General features: G+C 49.2%; 2 protein-coding genes and 1 long non-coding RNA gene across 6 annotated transcripts in view; 1 reads left to right on the forward strand and 2 right to left on the reverse strand.

The window, feature by feature from the left end:
* Positions 1–960: 960 nt before the first annotated feature.
* Positions 961–9,244, reverse strand: LOC125360020. Of its 2 annotated transcripts, XR_007212640.1 has the most exons (4): positions 8,541–9,244; positions 2,436–2,502; positions 2,107–2,305; positions 968–1,093 (listed from the first exon to the last, which is right to left on the reverse strand). It is a non-coding gene; the product is annotated as an uncharacterized LOC125360020 (long non-coding RNA). The 2 variants fall into 2 exon arrangements; XR_007212639.1 differs by lacking the exon at positions 2,107–2,305 and having other exon boundaries at positions 961–1,093.
* Cers2 (ceramide synthase 2) lies at positions 7,485–18,205 on the forward strand. The gene is made up of 11 exons (XM_048357983.1): positions 7,485–7,633; positions 14,534–14,707; positions 15,102–15,219; positions 15,369–15,487; positions 15,672–15,729; positions 15,826–15,876; positions 16,061–16,153; positions 16,323–16,451; positions 16,556–16,662; positions 16,790–16,943; positions 17,128–18,205. The coding sequence occupies exons 2-11, from the start codon at positions 14,535–14,537 to the stop codon at positions 17,266–17,268; spliced, it is 1,143 nt and encodes a 380-aa protein (XP_048213940.1). The 5' UTR covers positions 7,485–7,633; position 14,534; the 3' UTR covers positions 17,269–18,205.
* The window catches only part of Setdb1 (SET domain bifurcated histone lysine methyltransferase 1), a 37,114-nt gene continuing 23,216 nt past the window's right edge, over positions 11,899–25,796 (reverse strand). For 2 of the 3 annotated variants that reach the window (XM_048357972.1, XM_048357971.1), the window contains exons 16-23: positions 25,356–25,525; positions 23,358–23,983; positions 21,135–21,163; positions 20,917–21,046; positions 20,520–20,685; positions 19,312–19,523; positions 18,975–19,063; positions 18,356–18,817 (exon numbers count right to left, since the gene is read on the reverse strand). In XM_048357972.1, the coding sequence (XP_048213929.1) occupies positions 18,700–18,817; positions 18,975–19,063; positions 19,312–19,523; positions 20,520–20,685; positions 20,917–21,046; positions 21,135–21,163; positions 23,358–23,983; positions 25,356–25,525 (1,540 nt within the window). In that variant the 3' untranslated portion in view covers positions 18,356–18,699. Of the gene's footprint in view, positions 11,963–18,355; positions 18,818–18,974; positions 19,064–19,311; positions 19,524–20,519; positions 20,686–20,916; positions 21,047–21,134; positions 21,164–23,357; positions 23,984–25,355; positions 25,526–25,796 lie in introns of those variants that run through there. The other variant, XM_048357973.1, reaches the window with a different exon arrangement.

A 25,796-nucleotide genomic window follows, 5' to 3' on the forward strand; every position in this document is an offset into this window, starting at 1 on the left:
TTGGTGCATGCATGTGGGAGCATTCTGTTCCCAAAGGCAACAGGAAGAAGGATATTGCTCCCTAGGCCCTAGGTTCTAAGATTCCTTTGGTTGCCTTTTTGGCTGCTGGGGCTCTCTAGATGTTTCTGCGGCTGGTGATACAATCCCAGCACCTGTGTTCAAGCTGCTCAGGGCACAGAGAAGCAGGTGACGATCTTGTGCAGCCTCAGGGGGCCTGAGCAATAATTGCTCCAGACTCACAACTGGCTCTCTAAGGGTTCCACACAATCTCAGTTTTGCCTGTTAGGTGAGAGGTAGGCAGGGAAACTGTGGCACTTGGCTTCATGCCTCTGCTAATCTCCCAGCCCCGGAAGGCCACCCAGGGTTTTCCTGTATCCCTAGAAGAGGGACGTACAGTGCTTCCATAGCCATTCCACAAGAACATCCCAGCCTGGGGGAACACCACGACAGAAGATTTCCAAGGTCATGAGTTACTTCTTTTTTTTCTTTTGTATTAAAATGGTAAACACAGAGGCAGAAGGTGTGGGTTCAATCCTGGGTTCTGCCAATTGTAATGTTCTGTACTCTGAAGTCATTTGAACCCTCTAAATGGAAATATTGGGAGAGGCTGAGCTTGGGAGGCATGCTGGTATCTGAGGACTGGTTTCCTGGGAGGGATAAGTGAGATAATGTGCGTAATAGCATGTGGCAGACAAAAGTACCTTGTAAATGAGAGGTGTTAGGTTAAGCAGACGAAAACACAGGACACCTGGTGAAATTAGAATTTCAGATAAACAATGAATAATTTGTTGGTGTGACTCAAATATTTCATGTAATATATTTAGGCCTTGATGTTTACCTGGTGTCGCGTCGTAATCTAACTTGATGTCCTGTGTTTTACCAGGCAACATGGAAAATGGGACTCAGTCTTAGCATGGTGGCCACAAGCTGAAGTGCTAGAGCCAGAATTGGCAAGTCAGAGTTCTGCTCTCTTTGTGTTGCTGGGTAAGAACCTTAGCCACTCTGTGCTCAGTTTCTCATTTTCAAAACAGACATAGTACACAGCACTAGTCACAATAGCCAAACTGTGGAATCAGCCTCTGTGCTTACTGACCTGTAGCGACCTAAAGAAAATTACATATATATGTATATATGTGACTATACATATATGTCATATATACATATATGTATACACATATATGCCATAGTGTGTTACTCAGACATAAACAAGAAAAAATTGTGCCATTTTCAGAAAAATGAATGGCACTGGAGATCACCATGGTGAGTGAAATAAGTCGAACACAAAAGGCCAAGTATCACGTTTTCACTCATTTCTGGAATCTAGACCTAAAATGGTGATGATGATGATAATAATAGTAATATGACACAAGTATAAAAGAGGGACTGTCAGGGGGATCAGAGGAAAGGGGGAAAGGAGACAGTTCTAGGGGGTGAAGAGGAAATAAGTACTTTATAGACGAGAGGAGAGTTCAAAGAAGTCTACTAAATACTGTTTGAAAATGGGAGGGCAACTTGTTCAAAGCATATTGTATCTATGGAATTATTACAATGAACTCCCTGTGTGCTAGTAATGTATGCTAATAAAAATAGTAAAACAAAACTTAGTAGTTTTTAAGTTCCGATTGTTGTGAAAATTAACTAAATACACATAGGGGTGGGTAGATAGCTCAGTAATAGAACAGTTAATTGCCTACCTAGCGCAGGCGAAGTCCTGGGCTTTATTCTCAGCATCTCCCTTCCCACCCAAATACACTTAAGAAAAGTTCTAGGGCTGGGGATATGGCCTAGTGGCAAGAGAGCTTGCCTTGTATACATGAGGCCCTGGGTTCGATTCCCCAGCACCACATATACAGAAAACGGCCAGAAGTGGCACTGTGGCTCAAGTGGCAGAGTGCTAGCCTTGAGCAAAAGGAAGCCAGGGACAGTGCTCAGGCCCTGAGTCCAAGGCCCAGGACTGGCCAAAAAAAAACAAAAACAAGAAAAGTTCTAGGTACAGAGTATTAAGTACATGTGTCAAAATGTTAACTAATATATAATAATAAGTATTCAAACAATATTATAACCATTCAACATTATAACCATAGCCGATCTTGTCTAAAGTCCTACCTTGGCCCGCTTCTGCAACTTCTTCCTTGCAATCCCCCAACCTGGTCACAAGAGGGCACCAGCAACCACCAACAGTATGAGTGTGGAGTCCCGAACACAAGCTGCTTGAGATCTCTGGCTCCTCCCCCAGATATCAAAGGGCTCTCTGCCCACTTGTTGAGAAGTGCAGACTCCAAAGGACAGCAGGTTCCTGGGTAGCCTTGGTGGGTAAGTAGTTAGGAGAAGAGCTTCAGGTAGATATCTACTCACCGCATCCAGATGAGGCTGACTCCTGGATCCATGCAAAGACTGCAATGACGCTGGCTGAGCGCAATACAATAGTTCCATACCTATAGTCTCCATGCCCTGGGCTTTGGAACTCTTCAGAATCTCTTCTGGCTGCACATGCCAAACAGACTTGGGAGAAAAAGAAGGGAGGGTAAGAGCATTTGTTTGTCCAGTCCAAATCTTTCCAAGGACTCCTGGCAAAACTGCAGACTACAACTGGGCACTGGTGGGTCACACCTGTAATCCCAGTTACTCAGGAGGCTGAGATCTGATGATCATAGTTCAAAGCCAGCCTGGGTAGGAAAGTCTGTGAGATGTAGGTCTGCAATTAACCCCCAGAAAACCAGAAGTGGCGCTGTGGCTCAAGTGGTAGAGTGCTAGCCTTGAGCAAAAAGAAGCCAGGGACAGTGCTCAGGCCCTGAGTCCAAGCCCCATGACTGGCAAAAAAGAAAGAAAGCCAGGTGCCAGTGGCTCACGCCTTAATCCTAGCTACAGAGGAGGCTGAGATCTGAGGAATGGGATTCAAAGCCAATCTGGGGAAGAAAGTCTGAGAGACGCTTAAAGACAGCACTGGGCCCTGACTTCAAGCCCCATGACAGATCCAAAAAACAAAAACAAAACCAACCAACCAAACCAACAAAGAAAAACCCTGAAAGCTACACTCTGAATTTGAAGAAGGTACAAAGAAGCCCAGTCATGTGGCAAGTGAAGTCTGGCTAATATGCCTGAGGGGTGTGTGTGTATGTGTGTGTGTGTGTGTGTGTGTGATACAACTATAGTGGATCTGCTGACACTTGGACAGAAACTCACTCCATTCATTCATTTACCTATCTTTTTGCCAGGCCCCTGGACTTGAACTTAGGGCCTCTGTCCCTGAGCTTCTTTTTGCTCAAGAGTAGCACTCTACCACTTGAGCCCTAGTGCCACTTCCACTTTCTCTTTATGTGGCACTGAGGAACTGAAACCAGGGCTTCATGAATGCTAGGCAAGCACTCTACCATTAAGCCACAGTTCCAGCCCAACTTACTCCTTTTATTTGTGGGTTTTGTTTTGCTCAACACCAGGAGCAGAATGAAGTTTTTCTGACTTGCCTTCCACCTTCATGCTCTAAGTCAGAGAGGATTTCCAGCTTAGCAGATATCTTAGAGATTATCTACTCTGCTCTCTTTAATTGCTGATTCAAGGAAGGTATGTGAATTCCCTGGGCTATGTTGCTAGAACCAGATCCTGGGATTCCCAATTCCTTGTCAGTGATATGTCATCCACCAAGGACATGGCTGATTTATAGTCCCTCTCAGTAGAACAGAAATACTTGCATACTCTAAGTGCTCAAATCCCTTTTTTTTTTTTTTGATGAGCACTTTACCACTAGGCCATATTCCTGGACACCCCCCACCTTTTTTTTTTGGCCAGTCCAGGGCCTTGAACTCAGGACTTGAGCACTGTCCCTGGCTTCTTTTTGCTCAAGGCTAGCACACTGCCACTTGAGCCACAGCACCACTTCTAGCCATTTTCTATATATGTGGTGCTGAAGAATAAAACCCAGGGCTTCATGTGTACGAGGCAAGCTCTCTCTACCACTAGGCCATATTCCCAGCCCCCCACCAACCGCTTTTCTATCCATATCTTGCATTACATGATTTCAGGATATACGGAGTTCTGTCCTATTTTACCTCACTAGGAAACTTCTCCAGACTGAATGTGTATCGATACCGACCAGACTCTCCTCCTTGCCCAGTTTCTGTATTTCATAAAAGGTCCACCTTTCATAATTGAGGTCCATGTGTTTGCCTGGCCCAGGAGCTTACTCAGCTACCTAGTTCTTACTTAGGGCTTGTCCTCTGTCTTTGGACAACTTCTCAGCTCATACAAAAGGAAGTGAGTCACTATGAGGCAGGCTGCACTTGAAGCACTTTGGGCGTGGCCATGCCAGTCTGAGCTGGAGGGAGGGGTTAAAAGGGTGGCCAGCAGAATCTCTTGATCTAGCCAAGGCAGTGTATGAAGAGCACAGTCCTGATGCTGGCTAAGTCAAATTTTCCCTTCTCTATCCACTTTATTCACTGTCTCTTGGAGGAGGGGTACATGGTTTTTATTTCCCAGGCCCTCATTATCCCAATCTCCTCACCGCTCTAACAACAACAAAACAGCATTTAAAATTTTTGGGATTGGGGCTGGGAATATGGCCTAGTGGTAACAGTGCTTGCCTTGTAGACATGAAGCCCTAGGTTCAATTCCTCAGTACCACATATATAGAAAACGGCCAGAAGTGGCGCTGTGCTGTGGCTCAAGTGGAGAGTGCTAGCCTTGAGCAAAAAAGAAGCCAGGGACAGTGCTCAGGCCCTGAGTTTAAGGCCCAGGACTGGCAAAAAAAGAAAAAGAAAAAAAATTGGAACTGGAGGTAGAGTGTCTACAGAGCAAGCACAAAACAAGCCATTTCTAGACATATACAATGCCTTATGCCTGTATGTTTAGCTACTCAGGAGACCAAGATCAAGAGGATCAAAGTTTTGAGGATAACCAGGGCAACAAATGCAGAGGTGTCCCCCATTACAACCAATTTAAAAAAGCTAGATGTGATGGTGTACTCCAGTCATCTTAGTTATGCAGAAAGTATAAATAGCAGGATGTTTGTCTAGCTTGCCCTCTCTCTAGCAAAAAGCAAGACCCTATTCCAAAAATGCTTAAAGCTGAGCTAGAAGTGCCAGCCCAGCAAGCAGGAGGACAGAGTTTAAACCCCAGGACAGAAAACAAATAAAACCAGGCAGAGAGCCCAGTGCTGGTGGCTCATGCCGGTAATGCTAGCTACTCAGGAGGCTGAGATGTCAGGTTCTGGGTTTTGAAGCCAGTCCAGGCAGGGAAGTGTGAGAGTCTTATCTGCAGTTTACTACCCCTAAATGCCAGAAGTAGAGCTGTGGCTCAAGTGATAAGAGTACTAGCCTTGACCAAAAAAGCTCAGGGGCAGCACCCAGGCCCTGAGTTCATGCCCTAGGACTGGTGTGTGTGTGCGTGCACACACACACACACACACGTTAATAAATTAATAAATAAAAGAAAACACAGCCAAAAAAGGCTGGTAGAGTCATCTGCCTAGCAAGCATCACGTCCTGAGATCAAATTCTAATAATGCCTAAATAGAGGGAGAGAACAATGGGAAATGGGAAAGTGTGGTATCTATTAAAACCACTTGAGAAAAGAATACAGAAGCTAAAAGAGGGGAAATAAATAGCACAAAAGTGCCAGGATGGGCTTAGGCTCCCAAATAAGAGCCAGCGAAGCCCATTTTAGGGCTGGGAATATGGCCTAGTGGAAGAGTGCTCACCTTGCATACATGAAGCCCTGGGTTCAATTCCTCAGCACCACATATATAGAAAAGTCCAGAAGTGGCGCTGTGGCTCAAGTGGCAGAGTGCTAGCCTTGAGCAAAAAGAAGCCAGGGACAGTGCTCAGGCCCTGAGTCTAAGGCCCAGGACTAGCAAAGAACAAACAAACAAACAAAAAACATCTTAGTGAATGTGTAGCAAAGACTCCAGGGGACACTGAAGAAAATTGGAAGGCTGAGAGAAGGGGAGTCACAGGCCAGTAGAAAGATACAATGTATTCTATTTTATACACTCTAACATAGGTTACCAGGGGAGGAGTTCAAAGGGACTTGGTCTGGCCCAGCCTAGATAGGTGGCTGAGAACTGGAAAAAAAATTGGGCAGGCCTGGGGCTTGAAAAGCCCAGAGGCCCCTGGAGGGGTGAATGCAGGGGACAGGTCAACTGCTTTCTTCTGCCATGGACAGTTCAGAAGCCTGTCAGCTTCTACCTCTCTACCCCTCTAAAATGAGCCTTGGATTAGGGCAAACCCCTCCTGAGAGAACTGGGCTTGCACTTGACTAGATAATGAAGGAGCCACTGCCACTGGTCCTGAATCTGACAGCACTAAAACACCAGTTGTTGTTGTGGTGTTTTGTGTTTTGTTTTGTTTTTGCCAGTCCTGGGGCTTGGACTCAGGGACTGAGCACTGTCCCTGGCTTCTTTTTGCTCAAGGCTAGCACTCTACCACTTGAGCCACAGCGCCACTTCTGGCTTTCTCTGTATATGTGGTCCTGAGGAATTGAACCCAGGGCTTCATGTGTACGAGGCAAGCACTCTTGCCAATAGGCCACATTCCCAGCCCAACACCAGTTTCTTCAAGGGAAACAAAGAGTACAAGCTGGGCACTGGTGGCTCAAGCCTAGCCTGGAACTTGAGCTTACTCAGGAGACTGAGATCCCAGGATCCCGGGGCAGAAATCCCTGTGACACTTTTCTCTCCAATGGAGTAGCAAAAAGCCACAAGTGGAGGTGTGGTTCAAGTGGTGGGGCTCTGGCCTGGTGCAGACAGAACGTGAGTTCAAGCTCCAGTACCCTCTCCCCCCGCCACACACACAAGAAAAAAAGGGGGGAAAGGCCACAAGCAAGCAAGGAAAAGTATTCTCTCTAAACAAACCCTCAGGTCCACGGGCCTCACGTCTGTACACGCTGGGAGGCCCGCTGACCTTTTGGGCGCGGGTTATTACCAGACTGCGGAGAGTGGGGGTGCGCTCTCAGCCTGGAGGGCAGCCGGGATGTGGGGGCTGCGGAGCGTGGCCCCAGCCCAGGCGGCCACTGGGGGCTGCTGGGGAGCAGGTCGTTGGTTGGGGGGGGGGTGTCTCGGGTCCGTTTGGATTCCGGACCCAGGAGGCCGATGGGCCCAGGAAGCCTGGGGCGTCCTGTCCTCTCCCCGGGGCGGGTGAGGCTATGGTGGGCCAGGTCGCCGGGGTTCGGTTCCCGGGACCCTGAGGCATGTCCTGATGGGGAAGGGGGGGGGGAGGAGTAAAGCCCTTCCCCTCCCCTGCCCTCCCACTCTCCTCTTCCCCCTTCTCTCTCCCCCTCCCTCTCTCCTCCCCTCCCCTCCCCTCCTCTCCCCTCCCCTCCTGGACGGCCGGCCCACGCCCAGCCTCTCGCCCGGCCCCGGCGGCTCGCGGCCTTTCTCTCGGGAGCTAGGCAGGGGACTCAGCCGGCCCTGAGCTCGGCGGGAGGCCGGAGGAGGAGGAAGGGGAGGAGGGAGGACGAGGAGGCGGCGGAGGAGGAGGACGAGGAGGAGGAGGAAGGAGGCGGAGGGAGCGGGCCGGAGCGCGGGCGGGCGGAAGGGGGAGGAGAGCGCGGGGCCGAGCCAGTCCGGCGGGGCCCGGCGCTGGGACTACAGACGGAGCAGCGGCTCCCGGCCCACTCCGCCCCGCGACGCCGCCACCGCCGCGTGAGTCGGGTTCCGGGATCCCGGGCGCCGCGCGCGCCGGGGTGGGCGCGGAAAGGCAGGGCTGGCGGCCAAGTTGGGGGGCGGGGGGGGGGACGGAGGCCTCGCGATGGGGCTGGGTGGGGAGGGCCGGGGTTTGGGTGGGGTGGGTGGGCGCGGGCTGGGGGAGGGAGGGGGGGATGCGACCCCGGGGAAGGGCGCCGAGCCCGCCGGAGCGGCCGGGAAGGGGCGGCCGGCGGCCGGGGGGCCTCAGCCGGGCGCTGGCTCATGGCGGCGGCCCGGGGCCGGAGGGCGGGCCGAGCGCCCGGCGGGAGCGGCCGGGCCCCCGAGCGCCGCCCGGGGGCTGCCAGGCCGGGCGCCGGGCGTTTCGTGGGCAGCCCCGGCTCCCGGGCGCGCTGCGGGGCAACAGGTGGGGGCGGGGATCGGGGCGCGGGGAACCCCCCCACTCTCCCCCGGAGCAGCGGGCGCCCGCCTGCCACGGAGCGGAGAAGCCCGATGACCGCGCGCGCACAGCCCCCGGCCCGGCAGCGCCCCGCGGGGTCGCCCCGGCCCGCCCGGGCCCGGGGAGCGAGGGCAGCGGCGGCTGCCGCCTCCTCTTCCTGTGCCCGCCGTGCCCACCCCGGGCCGAGGCTCGGACGCCCATGTGCTTAACGGAAAACAGGAAGGAGTAGCCCCGGGCGCCCCGGTCCCCGAGGGCCTGGGGCTCCCCCATACCGTTAGGAGCGGTGCGCGGCAGGTTTGGGGAGCAACTGGCAAAACTGGCTCTCCGGGCCACCCCGGCTCGTTCCTGGGCCCGACGCCCCGCAGGCCTGCGCTGGAGCCGCAGCCGGGTGGCATTCCCCCTTCGCCCGGGCTAGGAGGGAGGTCTGTGCCCCAAGCCGGGCTCCTGGCGTCCGAGTGGGGCTCCTACCTGAGTTGCCAGGTGCCAGCCTGCCTTGTCAGAGAAGGAAGACCCTCGGGGTCACCCCTGCCTTAGAGTAGGGGGCCGGGAGGGGTGGCTGCCCCGAGCCCCAGCTGAGGCGACAGCGTTTGTGATGGGCTCCTCAGGACAAGGATTTGTCTGCAGCCCTGTCCCTTAGGACCTGGCCCTGACCACACAATGACCTGCACCCGAGGCAGAGAGCAGAGAGGTGCTTTTGTTGTTTCTTCTGATCCCCTGGGTTTTTTTTTTGTTTTGTTTTGTTTTTTGGTTGTTTTTTTTAAACTGGGGCCTCAGGCCAGACTTTGCCCTGGAAGAGGAGCCTCTTTCCCCTGCCACTGTGCTGTCCAGTATCACCCCTTTCGGCCCTCCAGCCTTTGCCTGCTCCTATGGGCTCTAGTCTCAGGAGTGTTGGGGGCTGGGGGGGGGGGACAGATGGCTTTTGATGGGGCATCCCAGATGAGCTGTAAGCCAGATGAAGCCTGCGGACCACTGTCCTCATTGCCTCTCACTCCTGTCTTTCCCAGAATCTGACCCAATTTTGGGGGTCCTCTGTTGGAGCCTGGAGCAATGACACACCTCTTGTTGGCTTCACCCATTGCTTGCAGCCTTCTAGTTCATGACCCAGTCCTGTGAGCTGAAAAAGTTTTCAGCAGGGGAGATTATTCAGGATTCTCTCTCTCTCTCTCTCTCTCTCTCTCTCTCTCTCTCTCTCTCTCTCTCTCTCTGTGTGTGTGTCTCTGTCTATCTCTCGCAGTTGCTTCTGCAGAGACTAAGACTGAGACCCTCTTGTTTTCTCTCTCTGCCCTTGCTGACTCTTTGAGATTTCCCAATTTATTTCTCCAAACTTAGCAGTCATTAGCCTGTTAGGGTAAACATCTGTTTTCTGAGCCTTCTGGGGCTACAAGTTCATCCTCCTGGACATAGAGGGGCTTAGGGAGGGGGCACTCAGAGTTGGGGCAAAGGTTAGGGCTGGGCAGAGCCCTGCTCAAGTTCCTAGTAATCTAATGCTCATGAAATCCCTGCTCTGCTGGCCCCTATCCAGAGCTTGTGTCTCAGAAGGTAGCACTGTCTCAGGTAGGTGTGAGAAAGATACATGTACATGCCCCATTATCTGTGTGTGCATGTGTAATAATGGAATAGGATAGGTGTTGGTTTTTTTTGCCCGGTAAGAGGACTGAGGAGACTGGAAAAGCAGGGTTATCTCCCTGTCCTTGAGTCAACATGACTGTTGTTGTTTTGCTCTGGTCTCTTGTTTATGGGATGCTTTGTTTGGTTTGGAGTGCCATGAAGGCTCCTTAGTTGTGTGGGGATGTGTTTTGCAGGTTGCTTCCTTTCTCCTTCTATTTAGTCAGAAGTCCTGACCCTGTGAATCTGGTGCCATCTCCCTGCTAGCTAGAGCAGTTCATCTCTGCTAATGGCCTCCCAGAGTACCTGGGAGGGCTGTGGTCACTGAAAGCCTGAAGCCCAGGTGTGAGAGTGTGCCCTCATGAAGCCTTGACACATCCTGCTTGCTCTCACGCCTGCCTTCCACTTTCCCAGCTTGGAGAAAAGCAGGACAAGAGCCGGCTTGCCCAGGGCTTGAGAGAGGAGCGCCATGCAGTTGACCATTCTCTGACACCTACTCTGTCCATTAACTCCTCATGTCCTAGGTGTAGAGTAGGGATAAGAAAGAGACATTTCTGGGCCCCAAGAGGCCAGGGGAGAGGCTCTTCTATCTCCAGTCCCCAAGCTCCCAGTCTTCCTAGTTCCTGCCCCTGACCAGAGAAGCATCCCTGCCAGTTTCCCCTGGTGGAGTGGGATGGATGGATGGGGTGCGAGGCCTAGGCCTGCGCACGCTTTTGGCTTTAGGTCTCATTGGAGGAAAAGATGGGACTCTAGAGACATAGTGGTCAGATGACTAGGTCAGATAGAATTCCCCACTCCAGTCAGGCTAAGCGGTGCTAAGAGGTGCAAATTGCATTGTCCTTTCTCTGTTTTGTTTTTTTTTTTTTTGCCAGTCCTGGGACTTGAACTCAGGGCCTGAGCAGGGCCTCTTTTTGCTCAAGGCTAGCACTCTGCCACTTGAGCCACAGCGCCACTTCTAGCTTTTTCTATATATATATGGTGCTGAGGAATCGAACCCAGGGCTTCATGTATCCAAGGCAAGCACTCTACCACTAGGTCATATTCCCAGCTCCCCCACCCCCTCCCCGTTTTCTACTTTTCTGTAGGAAGAATGTTTGCTTATGTGGGGAAAGTTCCTCCATGAGCAGTTACATTTAATTTTGTTCAGTTCAAAAAGCTTCCATGTCTTTAACTAATTAAATATTTATTCTGGCTAAGGTGGAGGGGAAGGGGTAGTGCTGTGGGCTGAGGCTTGGAATGTGAGTGAGTGAGAGGACTTGACCTGGAGAGGAGGCGGAGTTGAAGCTTCTTTATTGTCAAGTGCTGATCTCTGATTTCAGCCAAGAGCAGTGACCAGGAGTGGGGACAAGAGGGTAAAGTCCTTCAGCTGGAATACTGACCCATGACAGGCTGAGAGGCATTTCGCAAGGGCTTCTGTGGAGAGTGGGGCGGAGCTGGGAGCAGCCCAGCTCAGCTGTGGGAATTTGGCCTGCCTTCTGCGGCACCTATAGGCCTCTGCCACCCATTCATGGTGGAGCAGCTCGGTGCACTCTTTCCCAGCTGAAAGAAAAATCACTTTTCTTTCTCAGCCTTCAGTCTTAGACCCATCCGAATCCTACCATCTCTCTTCCCTCTTGGGAGAACAGGGGGCCTGAACAAGATTGCCCTGCCCTGCCCACCCTGCCCAGGCCCCACTGCCAGGTGTTGTGCTCCATCCGGCATCACTGACTTTTCAGGGCTGTCTTACTGCATCTCTGAGCTCCAAATGGCTACTGTCTCCCCATGAGCCACAAACCACTCCCTTCCTCAGCTCAGTGTCCCAGGTGATCATGCCTGCCTCATGGTCCCTGTATCTTTCAGTGAAGGGAAGGGCAGAAGCGCTAAAGCAATAGCTCTTTCTTGGGTTGAGGGGTGTTCATGATGCATCTTCCCTGCAAACTATTTTCTGTACTTTGTATGAAAGAGTCCCCCCTGGGAAGTGAGGGACTGAGGAGAGAGCAACAGAAGGGGTTCTCTGGTTAAAATGTAATACATGTATGTGCGAAATCCCTTGGTGAAACCTCTTGGTACAACTAATACGTACTTAAGAAAAGCGAATGAGGGCTGGGAATATGGCCTAGTGGTAGAGTGCTCACCTCGTTTACAGTGAAGCCCTGGGTTTGATTCCTCAGCACCACATATATAGAAAAAGCCGGAGGTGGCACTGTGGCTCAAGTTGGCAGAATGCTAGCCTTGAGCACAAAGAAGCCAGGGACAGTGCTCAGGCCCTGAGTTCAAGCCCCAGGACTGGCAAAAAAAAAAAAAAACTGAACAAACAAAGCAAATGCGGGGAGAGTAAAGCAAGTTCCAATGGAAAATAGATGTCAGGGGGAGGGGGAGGGTGATTATGGTCAAAGTACTTTATATACATGTATGAAAATTGTGAGCCGGAGGCCTGGCTCAGAGCGAACACTTGCCTAGCCAGCACAAGGCCTTGAATTCAAACCCCAGTACTAGAAAAAGATAGAACTTAGAACAAGGAAACTTGACATTGTTTTAAGAAGAGAGGGATGGATAAGGGAGAGTGATTGGAGGGGTGAGGTTGGAGACATCGTATAGGTGAATGGAGATGTCACTATGAACCCCTCCCCCCCTTAAACAACTAATGGAAGCTAATAACTTAAAAACAAGCAACTTCGAAACAGCTTGAGCCAGGCATGATCATGTCACCGGTAGTCCCAGGACTGGTGGCTGAGGCAGGAGGCTCGCCAGCCTGAGGTCCATGGCAAGACTATCGCAGAAAAGTCAAAAAGAAGGGGCTGGGAATGTGGCTTAGCAGTAGAGTGCTTACCTAGCATGCATGAGGCCCTGGGGTTGTATTCCATGTTACCACATAAAAAGTAAATAAAATTAAAAAGAAAAAAAAGCTTGGTTCCATTAGCTAAAGATGTTTTTGGCTTCCAACTGTGTTCTTCTGCTCTTAGCCCCTGACTCCTGCAGCTCTGCCTTCACTTTTTTTTTTTTTTGCCAGTCCTGGGCCTTGGACTCAGAGCCTGAGCACTGTCCCTGGCTTCTTTTTGCTCAAGGCTAGCACTCTGCCACCTGAGCCACAGCGCCACTTCTGGCCATTTTCTTTTTTTTTTCTTTTTTTTTTTTTGGCCAGTCCTGGGCCTTGGACTCAGGGCCTGAGCACTGTCCCTGGCTTCTTCCAGCTCAAGGCTAGCACTCTGCCACTTGAGCCACAGCGCCACTTCTGGCCGTTTTCTGTATATGTGGTGCTGGGGAATCGAACCTAGGGCCTCGTGTATCCGAGGCAGGCACTCTTGCCACTAGGCTATATCCCCAGCCCTCTGGCCATTTTCTATATATGTGGTGCTGGGGAATCGAACCCAGGGCCTCAGGTATAGGAGGCAAGCACTCTTGCCACTAGGCCATATCCCCAGCCCCTGCCTTCACTTTCTAAAATGATAGACAGGTACCCTGGTTTGTGTGGGGACTGCCTGCAGTGTCAGTGCTGTGTGCCATTGTGTCACATTCCGAACTGTTCTGAAGGAGTTACTGTTGCCTTGTTGGTCTCTTGAGTTTGTCTACAGATGTTCTGCTCTGTAGGTTGTAGGGAAGGGGTGGAAACTTTTGCCCTAGTCCTCTGTTCTTGGGCTTTCTTCCTGACCCCTGCCCCTGGGCGGCTAAGGGGTAGCCTGATAGTAAGGTGAGGAAAAGGAACTTCTGACTTGATAGCTGTAGCTTCTCCAGCTAGTTCCTTACCCTCTGGGTTGAAATAACAAAATGACAACCCAAGACAAAAGTGTGTGTGTGTGTGTGTGTATAAGTAAACTGGGCCTTGCGCTTGTTAGGCAGATGCTCTACCACTTGAGCTTGACCCTTTTTAGTTATTTCTTCCATAGAGTTTCACTTTTACTCGAGACTGGCTTGGACCATGATCCTCCTGCTTATATGCTTAAGTAGCAAGGATGATAGGTATTTGCTACTATGCCCAGCTTTTAGTGGGTGAGATGGGGTCTTGCCAGTTGTTTGCCTGGGCTGGTCTCAGAGCTTGATCCTCCCAATCTCTACCTCTCAGAGTCACTAGGATTACAGGTTATGAGACACTACACCAACTCCAATTTCTTTTTTTTGGGGGGTGGGCAGAATTGGGGTTTGAACTTGGGGCTCTGTGCTTGTTCAAACTGCACTCTACCACTTGAGCTATACCTCCAGCCTGGCTTTTTGCTGGTTATTTTGGAGATGGAGCCTTTTGGACTTCACTGCCCTTCTTTCTGGCTTTGAACAGCAGCATTCCCAGATCTCATCCTCCTGGATAGGTGGGATTGCAGGTGTGAATCACTAGCACCCAACCATCCAGGTTCCAAAGACTTCTTTGATGTCAATGTCATCTGAAAGTTTTTTTAAATTGCAAAAGTGATATAGAGGGGTTACACTTACATAAGTCAGGTAATGAGTACATTTCTTTTTGAATCATGTCCTCTCCCTCATTTTCTCCAAGTATAAACAACAAATGGTACAACAAAAGCCACTGTATTACATATGAGAAAATTGATTTGTTCCAAAGCCACATGGACAAGACCAGAATCAGTCAGCCTCTGCTCTGTTTTCTTTTTTTTGTTCTGTTCTGGGACTTAATGCCTCACGCTCTCAATTCTCTTTTTCCACTCAAGGCTGGTGCTCTGCCACGTGAGTGAGCCATATCTCGTTGTCTTTTTATTGGTTAATTGGAAGTCAGAGTCTCGCAATGTGTTTCCTAAGTAGCTAGGATTACAGGTGAGCCACCAGTGCCTGGCAGCCCCCTAGCACCTTTTTGACAGGCTAAGAAAGCTTTTACTCTTCGATCTCTTCCTCCACAGCTACCCCTTTTGACATTGTTATTCCTCCTCACTCAGGATGCTCCAGACCTTGTATGATTACTTCTGGTGGGAGCGGCTATGGCTGCCTGGGAACCTAACCTGGGCCCATCTAGAAGATCGAGATGGACGCGTCTATGCCAAAGCATCAGACCTCTACATGACTCTACCCCTGGCCTTGCTCTTCCTCATCATTCGCTACTTCTTTGAGCTGTGAGCATACCAGGAGATCCTCAGTCTCTTGGACTTAATGTTTGTCTCTTGCTGTCTAGTTCTGGACCCTAGTGTTCTGGCTCTTCAGGTCCCTGCCCCCTGCGTCCCCCCCACCCCCAGGGCACCATTGTCTTCTTGAGGGCTCAGCACCCCCAGGCTCTTTCCCTTCAATGGTTATTTGTTCTTACCCTCCACCCGCTACTGCTTGGCCACTAATGAACACAGGAGGCTTTGTCAGCTATGGGCGGCCCTGTAGTCTAGAAGGGGGTTGCAGGAAACTGGGTAAACTGAGGCCCAGAAGATTAGTTATCTGAACTTGGAGTCCTTTCCTTTTCCTAGTCTTGGGGAATGCTCCTAAAGAGCCAGATATGTCTCTGTCACATCCTTTTCCCAGTTATGTGGCCACACCACTGGCTGCCCTCCTGAACGTAAAGGAGAAAACTCGACTACGGGCACCTCCCAATGCCACCTTGGAGCATTTTTACCGAACTGGCAGCAAGCAGCCCAAGCAGGTACAATCTGAAGCCTGTGCTCAGGCTCTGAGGTGCTGGGTTCTGGTGTGAAGACCATCAGGATGCTACGTAGGTGCTGAGAGAGGTTGGGGCGGTGGGGGAGCTGCTGCTTCTGAGGGGGATCATAATGATCTTTTCACTACACCCAGGCAGAAGTGGAGCTCTTGTCCCGGCAGAGTGGGCTCTCTGGCCGCCAGGTAGAACGCTGGTTCCGCCGTCGCCGCAACCAGGACCGGCCAAGCCTTCTGAAGAAGTTCCGAGAAGCCAGGTGCAGGAATTGGGGCCAATGAAACTGAGGGGCAGAGAGAGGTGCTGTCTTGCTGGGAGGGGTGGGTCCTGGCAGTTGGCAGGGGCAGGTGAATTGAGTTGTTCACAAGAGTATCTAGGTGCGCTCGGGAAGTGTGGAGGCCATGTCATCCTCCCCACCTAGCCAGTTTCGCTTCCTCTTCCAGCTGGAGGTTCACATTTTACCTGATCGCCTTCATTGCTGGCATGGCCGTCATTGTGGATGTGAGTTGGGATAACTGGGAAGTGGGAGTTAAATTCTCTGGCAGTGGTTGAGGCCACTAATATGTGGGAATCCTTTAACCTGTCATCTCTCTGCAGAAACCCTGGTTCTATGACATGAGGAAAGTTTGGGAGGGATATCCCATACAGGTATGAACTAGGCTCCTCTATAGGGGTGGCTGAGACATGCTCACCCTTGTGAAAAGATAGTATGAACATGTAATAAGTTCAGTCATGGAACGAGAGTAACTGCAGGAGCTAGAAGGGCTGGGCTTGGAGAGGTGAGCCCCCGGAGACTGGCTGCTCTGGGGCTCACCTCTCTCTCCTCTCCCAGAGCATTATCCCTTCCCAGTATTGGTACTACATGATTGAGCTTTCCTTCTACTGGTCCCTCCTCTTCAGCGTTGCTTCTGATGTCAAGAGAAAGGTGGGTGAAGGCATTGTGCAATGAAGTCCAAATGAGGCCCTGATTTCCTTTGGGTGCTGTGGGCTCTGGAAGGAGCTGCTGGGATCTGAGCGGAATGGAAGGTGGGAGGAAGGACAGTGGGAAGTGAGGAACCGGAAAAAGTTCTCTGGAGCCGGAGTCTTTTCTGCAGGATTTCAAGGAACAGATCATCCACCATGTGGCCACCATCATCCTCATCAGCTTCTCGTGGTTTGTCAATTACATCCGTGCAGGGACTCTCATTATGGCTCTCCATGACTCTTCAGACTACTTGCTGGAGGTCAGATTTCTTTAGCCTGGAGGCAAGGGGTCATGGGGGGTGGGCACAGACCAGTGCTGCTAAGGGCTGTGGGAATTGGGGATGATAAGAGACTATTCATGCAGTCAGCCAAGATGTTCAACTACGCGGGATGGAAAAACACCTGTAACAACATCTTCATCGTCTTTGCTGCTGTTTTTATCATCACTCGGCTAGTCATCCTGCCCTTCTGGTGAGTAGGTGGCCAGGCTATCCTGTGGCCAAGAATGCAGAAGTCTTGCCTTGCCCTCGTTTATTCACCTTCCATCTTTCCCCCCTCCTGTCCATGTTTACAGTTCTGTTTCCCCTTGAATCCTTAGGATGGTGTACTGTACCGTGCTATATCCGCTGGAGCTCTATCCTGCCTTCTTTGGCTATTACTTCTTCAATGTCATGATGGCGGTGCTACAGGCGCTACATATCTTCTGGGCCTACCTCATTTTGCGAATGGCCCACAAGTTCATAACTGGAAAGGTGAAGGTTCTGTTCCATTTTATATAGCCTAATAGTCTCAACTCTAGAATTTTAAATGTACACTCCAACAACCCCTTTTAGAACATGTGGGGCCCTGGGGATGGATGGTAGGAGCAGCACCCCAGAAAGGCAGTCCTCTGGAATCTGAGAATATCACATAACCCTTCTTATCCCTTTTCTACAGCTGGTAGAAGATGAACGCAGTGACCGCGATGAAACAGAGAGCTCAGAGGGGGAGGAGGCTGCATCTGGGGGAGGAGCAAAAAGTCGGCCCCTAGCCAATGGCCATCCTATTCTCAATAACAATCATCGTAAGATTGACTGAACCATTGTCCCAGCGGTTTCCCATATAATGCATAAAACCAAGGAACTAGCCAACTTTCCCTCAAGCAGGGTCACTTTAAGCTCTTGGGGACTAAGGAGAAAGGGAGAAGATAGTTCTCTCCTCCTTTTGTCACCCAGTTGCCTTTACACCAAATCCTAACCAGCCAGTTCCCAGTAGTGGAGGCTGGTTATATCCTTTGTTAGAGGGGGGATGGTCTTATTTTCCTCTCTATTCTCTAAGTCATCCTTTGGAGACCTCTTCTCAGCTCACCTCAGGAGGTGGAGGTTACAGTTCACATTCCTTCCTAAGAATTTGGCCCTCATTGTTTGCCTTTGACTCTCTGATCTTGCTTGAGTCAGGGTTGTGCCTTATTGTCCCATCTGTGGGCCTTATTCTGCCAAAGCTGGACCAAGGCTCACCTTTCTAAGCTCCCAAACTTCGGCCAGAAACCAAAGCTGAGCTGACTTCATTTTTTTCCTCCTAAGACACATGAATTGACTGCAGGAGGGCGTATGCAACCCTTCCCAAACCTCTGCCATAAAGTAGGGGCTACACTGGGGACTGTGCAGATGGTCTTTGTGTTACTTTTCTGCTAGCTGTTCCTTTAACCACAGGTCTAAGATCTTACTGCCTCCTTTCTCTGACCTCTCTTCCTTTCCTCTCCTCTTTAGACTAGCTGGTTTTGAGTAGAATGGCAACTAGCTCTAATTTTTATTTATTAAACATTTGGGGTTTCAGTTTCAAAGCCAGAACTACAGCTAGCACCTGGCACTTCAGCAGAGGGACCATTTCAGACCAAAATGTACTGTTAATGGTTTTTTTTTAATTAAAATATATTAAAGGTTAAATAAAATACGGTAAAAAGTGTCAGACTATTAGGAATTAAGAAAGGGGAGCAACTAAATAAACTAAAAGTCTTTCTTATGCCTTCCTTGCAGTTATGCAGCATTTTCTTTTTTAAAATTTCACTTGGCTAGTAAGAAAACAAAAGTAGAGAAAGTACAGGATTAATGACAGCTGCCCATTGGAAAGGAATTGGGGTATGAAGACTGAGGGAAATAAAATCACAATCTTAAGTTTGATCACCTTGCTAAATCTTTCAAGAACCAGTACAAACCAGGGATAGGTAGATGCACAGACCCCGTTTATCAGAATAGGGACATTTTGTACAAAGAGATGGGAGGGACGACAGGCCTAGGCTAGAGTGGTAATCCCTCCCTATTCCAGAGCTCTAAGTCACAGGGACCTTGCCTGCTAGCACCACAATGGAAGAGTGCTCCTGATCCAGACTCCCCATTTCTATCTACTAGGAGCTGGGGAGTAGCTAGACCAGAGGCTTGCTTGGGTCAGAGTTCAACAGTCAGGAAGACCCAGTTCCTGAGGAAAAGACAGTTCAAGAAGGGTTCTGAACGTGAGGAAGAAGGCTCCCCTCTAAAGAAGACGGCCTCTGCACTCGATGGCTCCACAGCAGCAGAGCAGCTCCTTGCCTTCCACACTGCCCACCTCATAGTTGTAGTCCCAAGTAAGTTCGGTCCCAGCTCGGATTCTCCTGGAGAGGGAAAAGGACAGGTGTGGTAAAGGTAGCAGATAACACAGGCACCTGGAATGACAGAGTAGTTGGAGAAGGACCAGACACAGGAGGAACCCTTATGATTCCAATAGTTCTCACCCCACCCCAAACAATCACTCTTTCAACGCCCTCTTACTTGCTGGCAAAGAAGGCGACCCAGGGGAAGCGAAGATCGTGGGTGTCCACGAAGACATTCTGGACAAACAGGTTGGGACTGCAACTGTGCTGTAAGTATAAGGATGGCATTGAGTCAGAGCCACAGAAATAGAATCTGGTTTTGTGGGATGAAAGGTGGAAGAAAATGATATCTCACCCTCCCCATTACAGCAGGGATGTTGGGAAAGAAAGCTACCTCTTAAGATTCTTTGAAGTCAATTTGTAGCAAGAAAAGGTGGCTTTATATAACATGTAAAAGGAGAAATTTGAGGACTGTGGGAAAACCCCAGTCTAGAGGTGGGGGAACAAGGTCTCACATTGAGGTAGCGGCCCAGGTTTCCTTCCAGCTTGGCATCAATGATGTAGCAAGACTCTTCACCATCATAGAATTGGCGTGTGTTCTTTCGAACAGGTGTACTTTCTCCCTTGTCCACAGAGGCCATGTTGGTTGACTTAATGGCAATTCCATGGGTTGATTTAAGAGCGAAGCCTCGGGTTGATTTAACTGCCACCTGGCGCTTTGTTGGACCTGGACAGGAAGAAGAATGGGGTCAGTACCTATCCTAACTTTCTGTCGTCCCCCTGCCCCTTTTGTGGGGGTCAATAACTGAGGTTAAACTCAGGGTTTCAATAAGCTTCCTAGTTAAGTATTCTGAGCCACACCTAGGAACCCTCCCCTTCCTTTGAGCATGGCCTCACTAAGAAGCCTAGGCCAACCTCAAATTCTCCATCTTCCTTGCCTTAGCTTTCTGAGTGCTGGGAAAAATAGTTTGGGGATACCAATATAGCAGTGCCTCAGGCTATCACTAAATGGCAGGGTTTCTTTTTGTTGTTTTTGGTGCTGGTACTGGGATTTGAATTTAGGGTCTGTGAACAAAAAAAAAGCTCAGCAAGCTTTTTCATCACAGCTGGTGCACTCATGCTTTCAGTTCTGACTCTTGGGTCTAAGACTGAATTTTGTTTGCATAGGCTGGCTTCAAACCATGAACCTCAGATCTTAGCCTCTTCAATAGCTTGGATTAAGAGGTCTGAGGTATAAGTCAGCTCCAGATAGCACTGTGGGTTTTTTTTTTTTTTTTGGCATTCCTGAGCTTATATAGCTCAAGGCTGGTAGCGCTCTACTACTAGTAGGGAAGGAAAAAGGAGGGAGGAAGAGTACTTGTTAAAGAATGACAGTTTAGTGGCTGGGAATATGGCCTAGTGGCAAGAGTGCTAGCCCTGGGCTTGATTCCCCTTCACCACATATATAGAAAATGGCCAGAAGTGGTGCTGTGGATCAAGTGGCAGAATATTAGCCTTAAGCAAAAAGAAGCCAGGGACAGTGCTCAGGCCCTGAGTCCAAGGCCCAGGACTGGCCAAAAAAAAAAAAAAGAATGACAGTTTAGATTAGTCAGAGAGTCCTCCCAGAGATGCCTTGAGTCCTAGAATCTTGAGGTTTTCCCCCCTTCTTGGCTTCCTTCAAAAATGCTCTATTGCTACTTTCCTCCTGTTTCTTCCTACCACTCCCGCAATTTTTCAAGACTACCAGACATGTTCTTCTTGTCCTCAAAGTCCTCCCCTTCCGAGCCAGAGGAGATGGTTTGGATATCATCACTGTCAACTGCTGTGGTTGAGGTCTGCCCAGCAGTGGGCTTGCGGCTGGTGCCACTTTCCCCCTCACTTTCTGTGCTGCTGGACAGCGTCAGGACATCCTGGGGAAACAGGAGGATGAGAAAGAAAAAGTAAATGGAAGTCTTTCAAGTCTTTGCTGTGAGGCTCTAACAAGATGGGATGAAAGAGTCAGGTAGGAATCTAAGGCCAAAGAAGCAAGGAGAGATGGAACGGTCTAACGGTAATTCCATTAGAGCTGATATGGCAAGATTGCTTCAAGCTCTTTCACTTATACTCTGATAAAATAGAAGGTTGGGTAAGGCATCACTTACATCAGGGTTGGAATGGGCAGAGGCCATGTGCCGCCGACTCTGGTGCATATTAGTCTTACTAGATGGACGGCGAGCTCCTTCAGCCTTCACATGAGGATTATAACCATAATTCCGAGAACTTTCTGTAACTCTGATGGGAGGCAAAGAAATGAGGGGCTGGGGTCATGGGCTTGAGAAGAGAAGGCACTTGGAAACAAGTCAGAATGACAAATACTTACACTGACACCTTGTTTCGATCATCAGGGTCCTAGAAAAAAAGCAAAAAAGTAACAAATCTAGACTTCTTTCAAAAGATCTCAGAGACAACATTATTTGAAGCTGCACTCTCTAAAGGGGTAGGGGTGGAGAAATCACTTGGCAATTTGACAGCAGCAATCATATTGCAACAACACTGTTGTATCACTTATTTCTCCTGGCAGAGCACTTCAACCCTTTCCCAATGATGAGACATAATGTCAGAGGAAAAACACTATGACCAGAGTCTAATAAAGACCACTTTTATCACCTGTAATGTATTAACTTTCAGTGTGATATATGTGAAATCAGTTCATTTTCTTTTTTGGAACTGGATATCCATATGTATATATAGTCTTGGCTGGCCTCAAACTTCTGGGCTTAAACAAGCTTCCTCTTTAAACTCCCTTGCCTGCACCTGTGACACAAGCTACTCAGGAGGCCGAGATCTGAGGATTGTGGTTCAAAGCCTGCCCAGGCAGGAAGTCTGTGAGACTTATCTCCAATTAATAGCCAGAATACTGGAAACATGGCTCAAAGTGGTAGAGCACTAGCCTTGAGCACAAGAGCTCAGGACAGTGCTCAGGCTCTGAGTTCAAGCCTTATAATCAACAAAATAAAAGCAAAAAACAACTCCCAGGCTTTGGCTTTGAAATAACCTATTATAGTAAAAGCAATAAATGATGTAGAAAAATTCAAACACCTTTCCTAGGTGTTCCAGTTGAGTACTGGAACTCGGGGCCTCATGCTCTCACTCAGTTGGCACTTCACCACTTGAGACATCTCTGGTCCAGTGTTTTACTGGTTACTTGAAAATGTGATCTTAAGACTTTGTTTGTGGGGGTTGGCTTTGAACTACAATCCTCCAGGTTTACCCCAAGTAGCTAGGATTCCAGGCATAAGACACCTACCTGTTTTTAAAACACCACTTAAAAACAACAAAACAAAACAAAACAAAAAAACCCAGCAAGTGCCAGTCCTATAATCCTAGCTACTCAGGAGGCTGAGATCTGAGGATCAAGGTTCAAAGCTAGCCTGGCAGCAAAGTCTCTGAAACTTATCCCTAGATAACCACCCCTAAAAAGCCAGAAGCTTTGAGCTAGCAAGGCCTAGGACAGCACTCAGACCTTGAGTTCAAACCCTAGGACTAGCCAAACTTCTCCCAAGGGGAAACAAAATCTCCATTTTGGAATAAATCAGACATTCTCGCTCAGAAAGTGGATTTTTATTTTTTGGGGGGCAGTCCTCGGGCCTGAGCACTGTCCCTGGCCTCCTTTTCCTCAAGGCTAGCACTCTACCTCTTGAGCCATAGCTCCACTTTTGGCTTTTTCTGTTTATGTGGTGCTGAGGAATCAAACTCAGGCATCCTGCATGCTAGGTAAGCACTTTACCGCTAAGCCACATTCCCAGCCCTAATTTGGTGTCCCCCCCCCCCCCCCCCCGCTGCCGCCCCAGTCCTGGGGTTTGAACTCACGGCCTGAGCTAATTTGGTTCTTTAAACAAATACTAGGAATATGCTGGGTTGAGAAGTCTAGACAATGGGGGCTGGGGATATGGCCTAGTGGCAAGAGAGCTTGCCTCCCATACATGAAGCCCTAGGTTCGATTCCCCAGCACCACATATACAGAAAACGGCCAGAAGGGGCGCTGTGGCTCAAGTGGCAGATTGCTAGCCTTGAGCAAAAAGAAAGCCAGGGACAGTGATCAGGCCCTGAGTCCAAGGCCCAGGACTGGCCAAAAAAAAAAAAAGTCTAGACAATGGGGTTGTCACAAAAAAAAAAAAAAAAAACAAAAAAAACAACAACAACAAAAAACCCAAAATGTAGACTTACTATACCAGTTAAAAGCCACAGTTCTCAGCCAGGTGTGGGTGGCTCATGCCTATAATCCTAGCTACTCAGGAGGCTGAGATCTAATGACTGCAGTTCAAAGCCAGCCTGGGCAGGAAGGGCTGTGAGATTCTCCAATTAACCACCAGAAAACCCAAAGTGACGCTGTGGCTCAAGTGGTAGAACGTTAGCCTTGAGCTGAAGAGCTCAGGGACAGCATCCAAGCTGAGTTCAAGACCCATGACCGACACCATACACAAAATAACCAACAAAAAAGCAGCCTCGAGATGTGAGAAGTGGTAAAGCATTAGCCAAACAAAATGAACCAAAATGAAAAACCCATCCCTAACAGACACTGCTCTACGCTTTCAGTACTTACCTCTTTTTTGGCCTGTTTGATGTCTCCTTCTTCCTTCATGCCCAGTACTGAAGTAGAGACCTTCTCAGCCTCCCCTCGGCCTCCATTCCGACCCTCCCCTGCTTCACTAGTCTTAAAGGATGAACGGCTATCTGAGTCAGCAAAACCACCTTCACTGACACTGTTGCAGCTCAACCATGAGGCCACCTTATTCTTGGGTGTCTCTTCAGAGGAAGGTGGATTGCAGCCCCCTCCAGAGACTGAAGGAGGGATGGGAATATGTGGGGGCCCAAGGTCTGGAGGGCGTGAATCCTTGGAAGTGGTTTCAGTGGGTCCATTCTCTTTTTGGCCTCGGGTCTGCCTCCGGGTAGCATAGCTACGCCACACTGAGCTGGTGCTGAAGTCCTCATCCTTACAGAAGTTATCATCTGAGCTATCATCATTGGACTCCTCAGGGTCCTCAGTACCACTATTGCCATCTTCCTGGTCCTTCATGTCAACACCACTGCTGTCAGAGGAACAGGGTATATCACTTTCATATCCTTCCTTGAAGTTCTCTACACTCTCAATATGGTCTAGATTTGCAAAGTACTCATCACCCATCTCCAGGCCTTCTTTGTCTGCAAAGTCATCCGTCAGGATTTTGCCTGAGAATGAAGAGAATTTTTAAGTCTTTCAGGGTTATGGTGATCTTTTAGAAAAATAAAGGTCACTTTTATGAGTACTCTGTCCAGTAGCACAGGGTCAAAATGTCTGCATTATAGTCTACTTGATGATACCACCTTTGTGTCTAAGATGACAGTATGGTAAAGGTTATTATAGTTTTAAATGTTGCCCTTTTGCCTTCCCATTTCTTTATTACTGTATTTACTGAAAGTTTTCAGCTATGCTAAAAGATCTCTGGGTAAAGTGATATAGGAGAAAACAAGACAAGAGGATTTAACTCATATCTCTCCTATGAAATATCTATGTCCAAAATCTTACTTTTCACTTTTGTCTTTATAACCCAATTTTGTCCCTCTCTGTGGTCTTCTCAGACAGCAGCATCATTCCTTTACATAAGAAATCTCTGGGGGGCTGGGAATATGGCCTAGTGGCAAGAGTGCTTGCCGCGTATGCATGAAGCCCTGGGCTCGACTCCTCAGCACCACATATATAGAAAACAGCCAGAAGTGGCGTTGTGGCTCAAGAGGCAGAGTGCTACCCTTGAGCAAAAAGAAGCCAGGGACAGTGCTCAGGCCCTCAGTTCAAGCTCCAGGACAGGCAAAAAAAAAAAAAAAAAAAAAAAGGAATCTCTGCATATTATTGTACCCAACTCAAATAGAGTATTTTTTTCTTGGTGCTGGAGACTAGATCCAAGGTTATATACATGTTAAGCATCTACTCTACTGAGCTACATCTGCAGCCCTCCTCTTTTTTTCTTGAAGCAGTCATGTTATATAGCCCATGCTGGTCTAAAACCAAAGAGTTCACCTAAATAGGCACTGGTGGCCCATGCCAGTAGCCTTAGCTACTCAGGAGATAAGATCTGAGGATTAGGGCTGGGAATATGGCCTAGTGGCAAGAGTGCTTGCCTCCTACACATGAAGCCCTGGGTTCGATTCCCCAGCACCACATATATGGAAAACGGCCAGAAGGGGCGCTGTGGCTCAGGTGGCAGAGTGCTAGCCTTGAGCGGGAAGAAGCCAGGGACAGTGCTCAGGCCCTGAGTCCAAGGCCTAGGACTGCCCCCCCCCCCCCAAAAAGATCCGAGGATTACAGTGTGCAACCAACCTGGGGGGTAGGAAAGCTTGTGAGATGTGAGACAATAAACAGCAGAAAGCCAGAAGTGGAGCTGTGGATCAAATGGTCGAGCCCTATCCTTGGAACAGTGCCCAGGCCCTGAGTTCAATCCCCTGCTGGGATTACAGGTGTGGACAATGATATCTGGCTAGTGCTTTCTTCTGTTCAATTTGTCTCTGGATCCATACCCCACCATGTCATAAGCCCAGGAAGTAATCTTTGTATTTTATCACCAACCTGCATAAATACAGACAAAAGAGCCTCTGGCAATGTCATCCAAGCAGCGGATACCCCAGCCTTTGTTCTGTGTCTTAAATAGCTGTAGTCGAACCTGTAGTCCATGCTGTACCAACCGATTTGTACACATGTTTGGGTCACATTTGCAGCGTTTGTTACACTCATAAACCCTGGAAGGAGGTTACAGTAAAATCAATGAAGCAAACAAATCACTAGGGCACTAGAAATCCATAAAGCGTGTCATATATGAAGATTACAAATTAATTCATTACTGAAGTCATTTATGGAATTTCCTATGCTCTAAAGAATATGGCCTACGGAAGCAATTCAAAGGGGGAAAAGTGATTTATAAAGATATTTATAACAGTGCAAGTGGCTCACGCCTGTAATCCTAACTACTCAGGAAGCTGAGATTTGAGGATCACATTTCAATGCCAACCC

The sequence above is a fragment of the Perognathus longimembris genome, chromosome 11 (genome assembly GCF_023159225.1).
Source record: "Perognathus longimembris pacificus isolate PPM17 chromosome 11, ASM2315922v1, whole genome shotgun sequence".
NCBI classification, from domain to species: Eukaryota; Metazoa; Chordata; class Mammalia; order Rodentia; family Heteromyidae; genus Perognathus; species Perognathus longimembris.

Excerpts from the sequence above, each read along its gene's own strand:
- Cers2 (XM_048357983.1), top strand. The coding sequence starts at position 14,535 with ATGCTCCAGACCTTGTATGATTACTTCTGGTGGGAGCGGCTATGGCTG. Across the intron at positions 14,708-15,101 it reads ATTCGCTACTTCTTTGAGCT|TTATGTGGCCACACCACTGG; the intron begins GTGAGCATACCA and ends TCCTTTTCCCAG. Across the intron at positions 15,488-15,671 it reads AAGAAGTTCCGAGAAGCCAG|CTGGAGGTTCACATTTTACC; the intron begins GTGCAGGAATTG and ends TTCCTCTTCCAG.